This window comes from Microchirus variegatus (genome assembly GCF_963457635.1).
Source record: "Microchirus variegatus genome assembly, chromosome: 2".
Taxonomy (NCBI): domain Eukaryota; kingdom Metazoa; phylum Chordata; class Actinopteri; order Pleuronectiformes; family Soleidae; genus Microchirus; species Microchirus variegatus.
The window spans coordinates 1,693,479-1,705,061 of record NC_139803.1 but is presented as its reverse complement, the minus strand read 5'-3'; the positions used below and the strand labels follow the sequence as shown (position 1 = coordinate 1,705,061).

Sequence of the window (11,583 nt, the reverse complement as noted above, 5' to 3'; positions counted from 1 at the left end):
GTATAGATTGTTTTATTTTTGTATTATTTGAACTACTATTTAGAGCATTCATACACTTTCCCTGCTGCTGTAACGCTGCATATTTCCCTGTAGTGAGATGAAGAATGTGAAACAGCCAAAATTGTTGCCCGTGAAATATGGTTTTAATTTCAAAATAAACACCGGCCCTGATTTAAATCAACATACGAGACAAATCCTTTTAATCACAGAACTTTTATTTTTGTTCAAAAGGGAGGGAAAAATCCATATTTGAGTAAAGAGTTGTGAGGAGGATGAGGATGAGGGCGGTGGGCAAGAAATGCGGGTCAACGTGGGGAAGCTAGAGAGACATTAAATACAGCTGCTGGAAGGTTACAGAGTGATCATATGAGCCAATAAGCTTTCTCTACAGCGCTGGCAAGAGATTTGACACAGACCTGCTTTTATAGGGTTTTTCAAGAAGGAGAATATAAACAAGAAAAAAAGGGGGCAAAGAGGGATAGGCTTCATACATAGTTTATCTTTCAGGAGTCTGACTTTTGGCCAGCAGCGATAGTTTTGAAGTTAAAAAAACAAACTTTTTTGGATTAAAAAGTAGATAAACCATGGCACCCAAACAGTTTGAGGGGTGAAGAAAAAAAAAAAGGGGGAAATAAAATGAAAATCGAGCGGAAGGGGGCAGTGGAAGAGCAGCTATCTTGTGTGAGGAAGCTGGGATTTAAATCCAAGTGAGTTCAGGAGACGTCTGAAAAGAAAGAAGAACATGTTGAGTCAGTGTATTGGCCTTAAACAATCGCAGATTAAAAAAATATCTTTCGCCCTTTCTGGAGAAAAATGTACTTACAACTAGCAGGCCGGGCTCCGTATCTTCGCATGATCTGGTCTTGCGTGAATTTCACAAAAGATTCATATTGTTCTGGGAAGAGAAGACGATCAGAGTCAGGCCGATTCAAACACCGGATGGATCACAGGAACATCTGCACCAAATGAACTTTGACCCACATCAGTATTACCTGATCCTTTAGTACAGATCTCCTGAGCCGTTTTTATCTCTGTAAACAACACAAAGCCCAGAAAAGGCTCCTACTCTGTCATTACCTACCGTGTTTTCAGATAACTAAAGATACGGCGTAGTATAGCAGCTGTTGATGTGGCTTTCCTTGTTTTGTGCCATTAAATATATCAGTGTCAGCAACGCAAGACAATTCTGCAGTTGTGTGAAATGACAGCAAAAATCTTGAGCTTTCTTTTCTGTCCATTTTTTTTTCCACTGGACACATTCTAAAGTGTCACAGCGAAGAAAAAAATCAGGTGTAACGTCGACACAATTTAAAGTGATGACAGTTTTACATACGTTATAGAGCTGGGTTTCACGGTATCTGGTGGTATTTTTTCTTTTTTCATGCGCAATCAGGTGTTCACAGCATTTTCTACTGGAATTACTGCAGTAGATTAACTCAGGGTGGTCTATTTTACTGACATAAATACTGTAGAATAACTCCACATGGCCCCAGAATATGATGCCGTTTACAAAGAAGAGCTACTCGCGATTCTAATGACGCGAGGAACCGGAATGCAAAGACAATGGCAGTCAAAATACACAACTTTTACTGTGCAAATCTTTTATAAAAAATTCCCCCGCGTTACCTACTTATGTGGAGGGTGACAACCATAACTTTGTGCATTTATGATATTCCATGACGTGCTTACTAGGGGGCTGTCAAAATTGCTCAAAAAACGATATTTGAATATATTCGCATAGTATTTGCGTAGCGTGTCTGGGGGCTTTTAATCAGCCAGACTGTCAGGTGATGACAGCATGACAATGTCAATAACGGGACAAACTAATACGACGAGACGTAACTCGCAAAAGCAGACAGCAGTGCCGCGGATGCTGTGTAATGGCGGTAAAAAAAACGGTATTCGGTAGGGATGGGAATTTCACACATTTTTAGAGTCAATTGTCGAGGTCCACGTGTCAAATTTTTTGTTGACTTTTTTTTTTACTATTCTACAGTGTACTACTTCATTTTAGGCTCAAAAACATGGCTGTAACGTCCATTATTGACCATCAGAACAGCGATAATAAAAATGAGGGGCAGAAAAAAAAGCAGACTTTCCGCGTCGCCACTCGCCCGACGGCTCAGGTTTTTGAACTTGCGCTCGTTAGGTGTCCACCAGAGTGAGGTACAGTGATCCTGACTGGGCGAGATGCCGTCTTCATTTGTGTAGCGCTCGTGTCATGTCCCCCACCCCCGTCCTAAACTTAAAGGTGAAGTAAGTAGTTTATAGTGCCATCTAGAGGAGAGGCTGAAATTTACAACAACGAACTGCTCCTCTGCTCACCCCCTCCCTTCCCTGAGCGCTACGGTGTCCTCAGCCGGTCAAATGTCGTCCTCGTCGTCTTTCTCCGTGTCAGCAGATGAGGTTCGTGAGGCGAGGGAGAGGGCGGAGCTACCGCGGCCGTAGCAGACGAAGCGGAGAGAGTGGAGGCGGGACTTCCTGCTACAAGTAAAGAGACGCTTGATTTGTTCTCTCGCGTTTGTCCTTACAGGCTCCGGTAGAAACATGGCGTCTCTCTGCTAACAGTGGCTATGCAACCGCGGTCCGCGGTCATGTTATTTAACATGACTTTTTGAAACACTACGAAAATGAAACAAAAACTATTATACAGCGACTAGACAATGCAGGAGCACATAATATGTATAAAAAAGTGGATTTTGGGTAATTTAAACCCATAAATACTACACATTGTCCCTTTAAGCGCAACCTCGTTCGCACTGCACGCACACACACACACGCGCACGGCCACTCGAGAGAACGACCCGGTGACGCGCGCACCATCATCTGAGAGAGCGGGATCACCTTTTTGTGCACAACTTCTTTAACCTCCGTGATTGTGAACTTTACGCGTTTGTGACACTTTTTTTACTTTTCATTTTTTTTGGCGCGAGTCGATTGATTTGTCGACAAAAAAGTCCCATCCCTAGTATTCGGTGCAAACAGGTATACCGCCCAGCCCTAATACGTTATTTAAAACATAGAAGTGGCACTCTGGCTGTTCTAATTAATGTCCTGCTCATTTACATGGCATTTAGAAGATCATATAAACGACGTTGGAGTAAAACATGCGTGCGGATTTGAGTTATAATCTGAAATGATACACAATCGGGCAGGGAGGATAATTCTCATCACGCTGGCAATTGCGCTGTGGTTTTTTTTTTTACCTGCAAGTTTTGTGTTAAGGATCTGTTCGTATTCCTCCCGGATCTTCTCTTCGTGGTCTTTGAGCAGGCGCTCGCACAGGTAGCTCACCTGCCTCAATGTGAACGAGGGCTGGTCCTTCCTCGAGGCACCTGTGGGAAACAAAATTAGACCAACTATTAAAAAAAAAAGGCTGAACCGAGACCAAATCCTCCTCCTCCAGGAAAAAAAGCTCTCGTCCAGGTGCAAATTTACAGCCGATGACCCTATGTGATGGAGATCACAGTACAACTGGAGACAGCTATGGCGTGGTGTTTCATTACCCAGAGGCCTTTAACCCATTGACGCCGGGAGAGCTGCTGCGCGTTTTATTCTACCATAGACGCCAAAGCGGATACGTCCATTTTCGGGCGGGGTATAAGGGTTCCACGCGACGTTGTTTTGAAATTACTTCGGTGATTTTGAGGAGTTTCGTCTTCGATGACGCCGTCGCTGATCGTTTCGAAACGCGCCGAACAAATCGACCGGGATTTATGGTTAAGACGCAATTGTGTTCGAAGACGACGAGGTCGGCGATAATGACAATAAATACCATCGTAATCGACGGTGGATTTACCTGCAGATGCCGCAGCACTGTACGCATCATCACATGTGAAGCAGACTGTTACAGTCATTACATGATGTTCTTGTTCTTCACACTTCATCAGGACTAAATCAAGGCACTGACACAAGTTGATATTACTTTATTTTCTTACCGTTTTTTAATTGAAAATAGTTATTCACTTTAATTTTACATTGTTGTATCTAAATAAACTAAATTTCACAGGAAAGCCACAGGTGTACGCTCTCAAATACACATTTTTTTCCAGGCGCTTCAGGCCTTAATGTGTTATGGTCCGCTATGAGCTGGTTACAATAAAAGTTTGTAAATCACAGGCAAGGAGAGCAGAGTAGGGTTGAAGGATAGAGGCCAAGGTAGTAACAGTGCAGAGTGTGATCTACGAGAGTGTTCTGCAGGAGGAGGAGCACGGGAACTTGAAGGCCCGGGGCTCGACGGACCCCTCACACCTCGACCGCCAAATTGTACTTAATGCATCAAACCGCTATAGTCGATTATGGTGTTTTTCTACCAAAAATTAGCCATGAAATCCTTGACAAAAATGTGTTAATTAGTCAATGAGTAACTGTCGTTTGAGTGTTTTTCATTAGAGATAATTTCACAGTAAGAAAGCAAACTAAGCTAGGTCACGTTGACACTTTAAGTTTGATGTTCTATATTTTACTACAGCCATTCATGATATATCCATGCACGATAAACGATTGTGAAGTTCACCTTGGAGGAATCTGGAAAGATTGAGACTGAACTCGCATGAGACTGTCAATGACTTGGTGAGGGATTTAAAAATAGGGAACTTCATTATCTGTAACTGTTGTTGGAGTAATCACCCCGAGGCCTGGCTTACAAAGATGGATTTTTGTGGATTTGTTTTTGTCAGAGCAGAGTTGACACATTCGGGGTTTTCTTTAAACCCATAAGAGCTGAGGGGTTTGTGCAAATACTGAGCACAGTCAAAACACGTGTTTTTGTTTCCACAACATTTAGGCCCACTATCATTATGATGTTTTTGAAAGCATGGTGTCACTTATTTTGAGTTTTCGAAGTGAAGAGAAGAGCCGAAGTCCTGAAGGCCCTACGTTCTTCACACACAAAAATTGCAAAAGCAAAAACAAGTCGCTATAAGTGAATAAGTTACTAGTCCAAAAAGGTTCGTCCTGTCTTCAGAAAGCAAAAATAAGGTGGATTAGGGAAAACAGGCCCCCAGAACCATCCCTGTTGTTGAGGGATCTTGCACCCTATCACACACCTGGTATGCCGTCCTCAACAGGACGTCAGGCAGCAGGGGGCGCAGTCACATAACATCACATGACACTTCTGAGGAAAACCACAGGAAGTGGTCGAAACACGTCGGGGTAAAAAAAAAAAAAAAACACCTTATTTTTGCTGTCTGACTGAACAAAACTGAAGTTTGAGTTTTCTTTTGCAATATGAATGTATCTGATATTTAAAAATGTTTAGTCATCTTTAGTCAGTCTTTTATTTCATTGTTGATACGAGACATAATTCTGAACCGTGCATGAATTTACCTGGTGGGGAGCTGGGAGCATGGAGGGATGAGCTGGGGCTGGGAGCGTCACTGGAGCTACAGGCCTCGGTCTGGTTGAAGGCCCCTTCCAGCTGCCGCCGCCTCTGGATCCGACTGTACTCCTGTCGAAGGTTCTGGAATATCTGCTCTGTAGGGAGCAGAGAGCAGAGAACGAGTTGAGGGAAACAAAGTGGCCAAAACGTTCACAACCAGTCAGAAATTCCCACTGGGCTCCCACAGAAAATGAATTCCAGGCTCTCTCACTTATTTCAGTAATGTGACATGTACTTACTTGCAAGCAAAAATGCAGTAAACCCCAACTTATCGTTATGTATGTATGCATGTATGAAATATTTTCAAACTGATTATTAGAAGCAGTGCTGGACTTCTTTCTTATAGCTGTTAATATCTTTGTCTTTGTCCCAGACATTTTAAGAAGTTTGACAGACTAATAACAGGATGGAAAGACCCCGGAAATTACAATAATCAAGTCTTTTAAGTGTCCATAACACACTCACACTCTAAGTCTAGAATGGTAGGTGGGTGTTACAGAGAATAATCATCCAATCTGCTATGGCTGCAAGATAAACTACAGCTCTGCTCACTGCCTGTGTCATATTGGTCATCTGCAATGGGTTCCAAAACAAAACATTAATGAACAGGAAGTAAAGGGCTACTAAAGTGTATAGTATCCATTAATACTGAATGGAAGGTAATATTAATTTACAGTAATATTAGAAAAACCTCTTCTTCAACTTAACCTCAAATCTCGTCATTAGAATGAAGCATATGTCGTTCTGTTGTCCAATGTCAAAACTGCTCATATCACAGTTGCAGCCTGTATCACATATATTCTATCTGATTATATGGGTTTAAAGTTCAAAGAGTTCCTGGGAAAATGTAAAGAAAAACACTGTGGTTTTAAGCAGACCTGATAAGCAAATGTAGTAGAGGGACTTCATCTTTCACGAGCAGCACAGGGGTGAAACTGCACCTCTGTGTCGGAACTGTGCCCCATTTATCTTGGGTGGGGAAAAGAAGTCGTGTTGCCACTTCAACTTGCTCACCGCTGTGAGCTTGTTTGGATAATGGGAAAAAAAAAAGCAGGATGTTCTCCACGAGGCCATTTAAAGCAATTTCTCTGCATGGGAAAGCACTTTGTGCTCTTCACTTTCAATGTGTTGTGCAAATTAAAATTCCCGGCATCAATTTGGTTCGAGAACCCACGTCAGGGCTCCAGACGATGACTATTTACTCGCATTTTAACAACTCAGCACATTGATAATTCAGTACACTGTTCAAAGCATTTATCAGTGATATAATTAAGAAATAAAACAAATCTAAACATGTAGCATTGAACATATTTTTTTTAAATAGAGAACACCAGTGCTACTATTATGTGCTTGTGGATTATAATAACCCTCCAGGGGCAACAATACAGGGGCCATGAGCCAATAGGTTGTTTTTTTTGTTGAGCTACGACTGGGCTTTACTGCCAGACCTTGCCTTAAAATGTGCATCATGTAAAACAAACGTGTATGGCATGTTTGCAAAGGTCGAACTTGTTTTAAAAATCGGTCCCAACAATGACAGACAAGTCCTTTGTCAGTGTGCATACATGTGTGAGAGACCGAGAAGTCAGGAGAGGGAATCAATGCACAGCTTTACAATGAAATACAATTTCAGCCATTTGAATAGAAAGAAATGCTCAGTGACTGCACTACCACCAACACTAGTTAATGTAACCTTTTAAGGGCGATGACTGGTTGAGTGTGTTTTTAGCTGGTGCTTATTTATCTGAAGCAGAGACTAAATACATCACGGTGTTTCCAAGTAGCAGTGTTATGGTTTATTAAAGCGGAACTAGACCGGAAGTTCCTATTATCGCTGTTTTGTTGGTGTGTATCTGCGTCATTACCTTGTTTAAGAAGCCCTGACGGTTCGAAACAAACAGTTCAGCCACTGCTGAGAACGTTGTGTTTTATTGTAATCTCGGGGCTCAACGAGATCTCTGAAAATCCCGTAATAGTTACGTAAGCAGCGGTTCTCCTGAACAACCGATCGTCCTGCTCCGGGCACTAGTCTGGGCACATCCGGTTACGTACATTGAACCGCAGAAGAAGAATAACGTCCGTTGTGGAGGTGTTTCACGAGCAACAGTGTCTTCTGACTCTTGGTCTGACTCTGGTTTAAAGTCGTCAAAGGGACTGCGGCGGGGAGTCGTGACGAAGCTATTTTTAAACACTGTTAAAACAATGTTTTGATAATGAGGAGCAGTGCATCCGCCGTTCCAGAGGGGGGCGCTGCGCTTCTGAGAACGGATGTGCTGGATAGTACTGGCCAATCACAAGACTCCGTCTTCTGGGGGTGAAAGTTCACTCTGAAATCTCGCAGCAGAAATACACTGTCAGAAAAGAGGATTTCTATCGGCTAGGTTACAGAAACAAGGAGGTTTTTGACCATAAAAACAAGTTAATATATGTAAGTAGACCTCCATAACTAACATATATGTGCAACAGGACCACCCTATGTGAGCTTTAAAACAACACGAACAGCAATCGGAACAAGCAATGCCGCTCTAATGGCCTGTAACTGGCTTCTAGTGACGCTGTCAGCTAGTAACTTAACGCAAACTATCTGGAAAGGGTAACAGACATTTGTGTTTCAAATGTGTGAACTGCCTGAAGAGGTTTGACTCGGGTTGAAATGGATAATAACAACAATAAAGTGATAGAACTAATAACACTGTTATTATTGCTTATGATGGCAATATGGTATTATATTGTAGAATTGTTTGGGTTTTTGTACCATAAGTTTTGTGAACTTAATTATGAAAAACTAGATTTAATTCCATGGCCAGTGAGGAAAAAAAACATGATATCGTAAACCCTGTATTTAGTGTTGTTGTACGTTTCAAACTTCAGTCTTTGAATAAAGACAATTCCTACGGCCCGTTATCCTACTGATTTAGGATAATAAAAAAAACATTTATAGGTACATTTTGTACTTCTGGGTTCGTCCGAGAGACAATTCTGCTGCCCGTCACTTCCAGTTTCTGCCAACTACTAGTATTTCAACTGTGGGCGTTGCTTGGCAACAATGACCCTGCCACAACCAGGGCAAATAATCAATCAGAAAGACTTATGGGAGACGGGGGAAGACAGTGGAGAAAGCCTTGGCTAAAAGGCTTAGGCACAGGACAGTGAATAAATGGGAGATGGGCCAGAGAGATTGGACATGGTGCTGGGGAGAAAACAAACCCGGCTCATTTTATTTCACCCTTAGATACTACGTGATTGTGTGTGGGGAAGGCATTTCACGTGTCCAAACTGCCAGAAAGTGGGCAGTGATGTGTTCTGGTTCAAAAACAGCAGACAAGCAAGACGTTTGCCACAAAAGTACAATTCAATTTCCAGGACGTGTCTAATCAAATTGGTGGAGCTAATTAAATTAGCAGTGCACTGTACAGTAAACATCTCAATCGTGTGCATTATCTTAATTTACTTAATCTGTTCTTAAACATCACATCCACCACGAGATTCCAGAATCTGACCAAACAGCAGGCCAAGTTAAGCCACGTTCCGTGTTGTAAACCAGACAATCCAGAAATCGGGCAAACCCACGGTTTTAAGGCAACGCTGCGTCTTAGAAACAAAAACAGGCTCATCTGTCATCTGGGGGGAGTTTTACCATAGCACAAGCCCAGACTAGCAACACAAGAATGAGCCAGAGAAGATGAGAGTGTGGCGTACCCATCTACACTAGGAAATAATTAGCCTAAAAAGAGACATTGCTGTTGTCATATCCCCGCGTTGCTCCTGCACTCAGTCCCCGCTCGCCACAAGCAAACCTGATGAGCTGGAAAAGCATGCGTGGGTATAGTAGAGTGGGGAGAGATGACAGCTGACCTTTCACTAAATACAAAACTGCTTTCACTTGGCAAACCACCTCAGGAGAGGCGAGCTTGCAGCACTGGTCCCATGAGGAGCATAATAGCCGGTATCTGAACGTCTGAATGCAACGAATGGAAGTCTGCTGCAGACAAATCTGCTTCACTTCAAACGTTCGTCTGATGTGCTGTAATTCAGCGACACAGTCATAGACTGAAAAAAAATTAACACACTTGAGGCCCGATGGATTATTCACACGAGTAATGGCAGTCCACGCAACTTGAAATAAACTAATCCTGGAGAGTCACACCATAAACATCTCTCTGTAGAGGACAGCAAGTCAGACTGTATATCACTGTGGGTACATTGTGCAAAGAAGGGCTGTGTGAGCTCTTTTTAGTTTGCTTGAAAGAAAAATAATCTTCCCAAACAGCTTTAATTTCACTTTCTCTTTTTTCCCAGTAACACGAGTTATTCTACCCCCCTCCACAAGAGAATCCTCTATGGAGAACGCCTGCTGAAACCCAAGTCAACGAGCACGGAATTAAATAAACCGATTATTACGAAGATTCAATCCATGTGGCTGCGACTTTGTCACCGTCGATGTAATTGACATAACTTGTTGGCGAGGTGGACGAAGATCAGGGGAATTAACTGGGACCAAAGATAACCATGCTTCTACAGTCAGTGGAAAACTTAAACGATTTTAATGAAAATGCCAGTCGTGTAATCCTCTCACGTTACACAGCAATGGAGTGATTTAATTAATTTCAAGAATGTCCAGCAATTATCATCAAATTAGAATTAAAATGGCGTTCAAATTGTACTTGTGATCCCAGCGAATGGTATGTTTACTGTACAATAGGCTACTTTATGGCCTAGTGGGGAGATATAGGTCATTGTCCATCTACTTAATGCGTCCCACACTGTGCATCACTCACACACAGCACAGCTGCATTTTCAAGTCATGGCAGTAAAAGAAATTAACAATGCCTTTAATGACTGGAGGTGGAAAAGAAATGGGCACGGTGCATAATGGCAAACCCACCCCCCCCAATGTAAGACAATGGTCGCATTAAAGCAAAAGGAACCAATCCAGGCAGCTCCTAATTAGCAGCATGCTACGATGAGCCTGCTGGCTGTGATGCCATTTGTCTTGTCAGGATGAGCTAACAGGCTAAACTGTCAACCAAACGTTAAAAGCAATGAACGTGATCTACTGGTTAATCTGTCCAATTAACACGTTTAACTTTAATAGACAATCTCCATCTGTATACATCGTCATAGCCACTCTATAACTGCAGCCTGTACATGTATATAGCTGATAATAGTAATATAGTTCCAACGATATACATAGTACTTGATTTCAAATGAGCACAGACAACATGTGAAAAACGCGTCTTTCCATTCTCAAATCAACACATTACCCTAACTAAGCTAAAAAAAAAAAGGCTAAACTCAGCAACCGATGCTACGAGGCGGCGTGATGTCGCCGACAAATCCCAACTGTCATTTCTACTTTAATTCCAACAAAGTCATATCTCTACTTAAATGCGTCAAATGAGTTTAGTTTAATTAGAAACGTTACACGAGTCGGTCGCTTTGCGACTTTCCCCCTGCTGACGTTAGCTTAGCAGGACTAGCATTAGCCTCCAACCCCCATTCTGATTATCTCAAAGAGCTAGCTATCCATTCCACTCCACCCAAACCCCCCTCCCCCCCATGACACCCACCCATGAAACGCAGAAAAAGACGTCAAAATCCGGGTTTAATTTCATACCTGGGGTGAGCCTGTGCTCGCCTCCTGCGGCCGTAGGCGACATCGAGTGCGTCGGGCTGTCGACCGGGCCGCGGAGGTTGCATCGTTGCGGGGACGGAGTGCCAGGAGTCCCCGGTAGCGGGTTGCACCTTCTCCGCTTGGGAGACTGGGGACTGAGGAGGGCCTCGAACTCCATCGACCGCTTCAACGTCGCTCCGCACGCCATGTTAGCGAAATAACAACAGCGAACAAAACGAGTGGGGGAGAAAACAACGAGCCGCAAAACTGGGGGTTCAACGGCCGCACTTTGAATGTTAAACGTCCCTCGAAACGCCTTGTGTCTTTCTTCCTCCCCACAACAACGGATTTTCTTCTGTATGCGCTGAGCCAACGGCCGAGCCTGCCTACTGAATTTTTAAAACGTCACAATGGCAGAGCGTACCATTACAGCAGAAAGGGGGGGGGGGGTGGGGGGTGGTTCACACATATCTTTTTCACTATCTCATCGAAATGAATCGTAGCTTTTTTTGGGGGGGGGCTTACTTTTAAGTACGATTAGTTATTAATATTACATCGCTTGTGCTTCTGCGGTCAACTTTGTCGTGTG

General features: G+C 43.0%; 1 protein-coding gene across 1 annotated transcript; it reads right to left on the bottom strand.

Moving 5' to 3' along the window:
* Positions 1–203: 203 nt before the first annotated feature.
* On the bottom strand, positions 204–11,382 carry akirin1 (akirin 1). Its single transcript, XM_083903681.1, has 5 exons — positions 10,998–11,382; positions 5,329–5,475; positions 3,207–3,335; positions 824–895; positions 204–724 (listed from the first exon to the last, which is right to left on the bottom strand). The coding sequence occupies exons 1-5, from the start codon at positions 11,200–11,202 to the stop codon at positions 714–716; spliced, it is 564 nt and encodes a 187-aa protein (XP_083759807.1). The 5' UTR covers positions 11,203–11,382; the 3' UTR covers positions 204–713.
* Positions 11,383–11,583: the final 201 nt, after the last annotated feature.

Coding starts and splice junctions, on each gene's coding strand:
- akirin1 (XM_083903681.1), bottom strand. CDS start 11,202: ATGGCGTGCGGAGCGACGTTGAAGCGGTCGATGGAGTTCGAGGCCCTC. Junction 5,476..10,997: donor CGAGCACAGGCTCACCCCAG/GTATGAAATTAA, acceptor TGCTCCCTACAG/AGCAGATATTCCAGAACCTT. Junction 896..3,206: donor CCTTAACACAAAACTTGCAG/GTAAAAAAAAAA, acceptor TTCTCTTCCCAG/AACAATATGAATCTTTTGTG.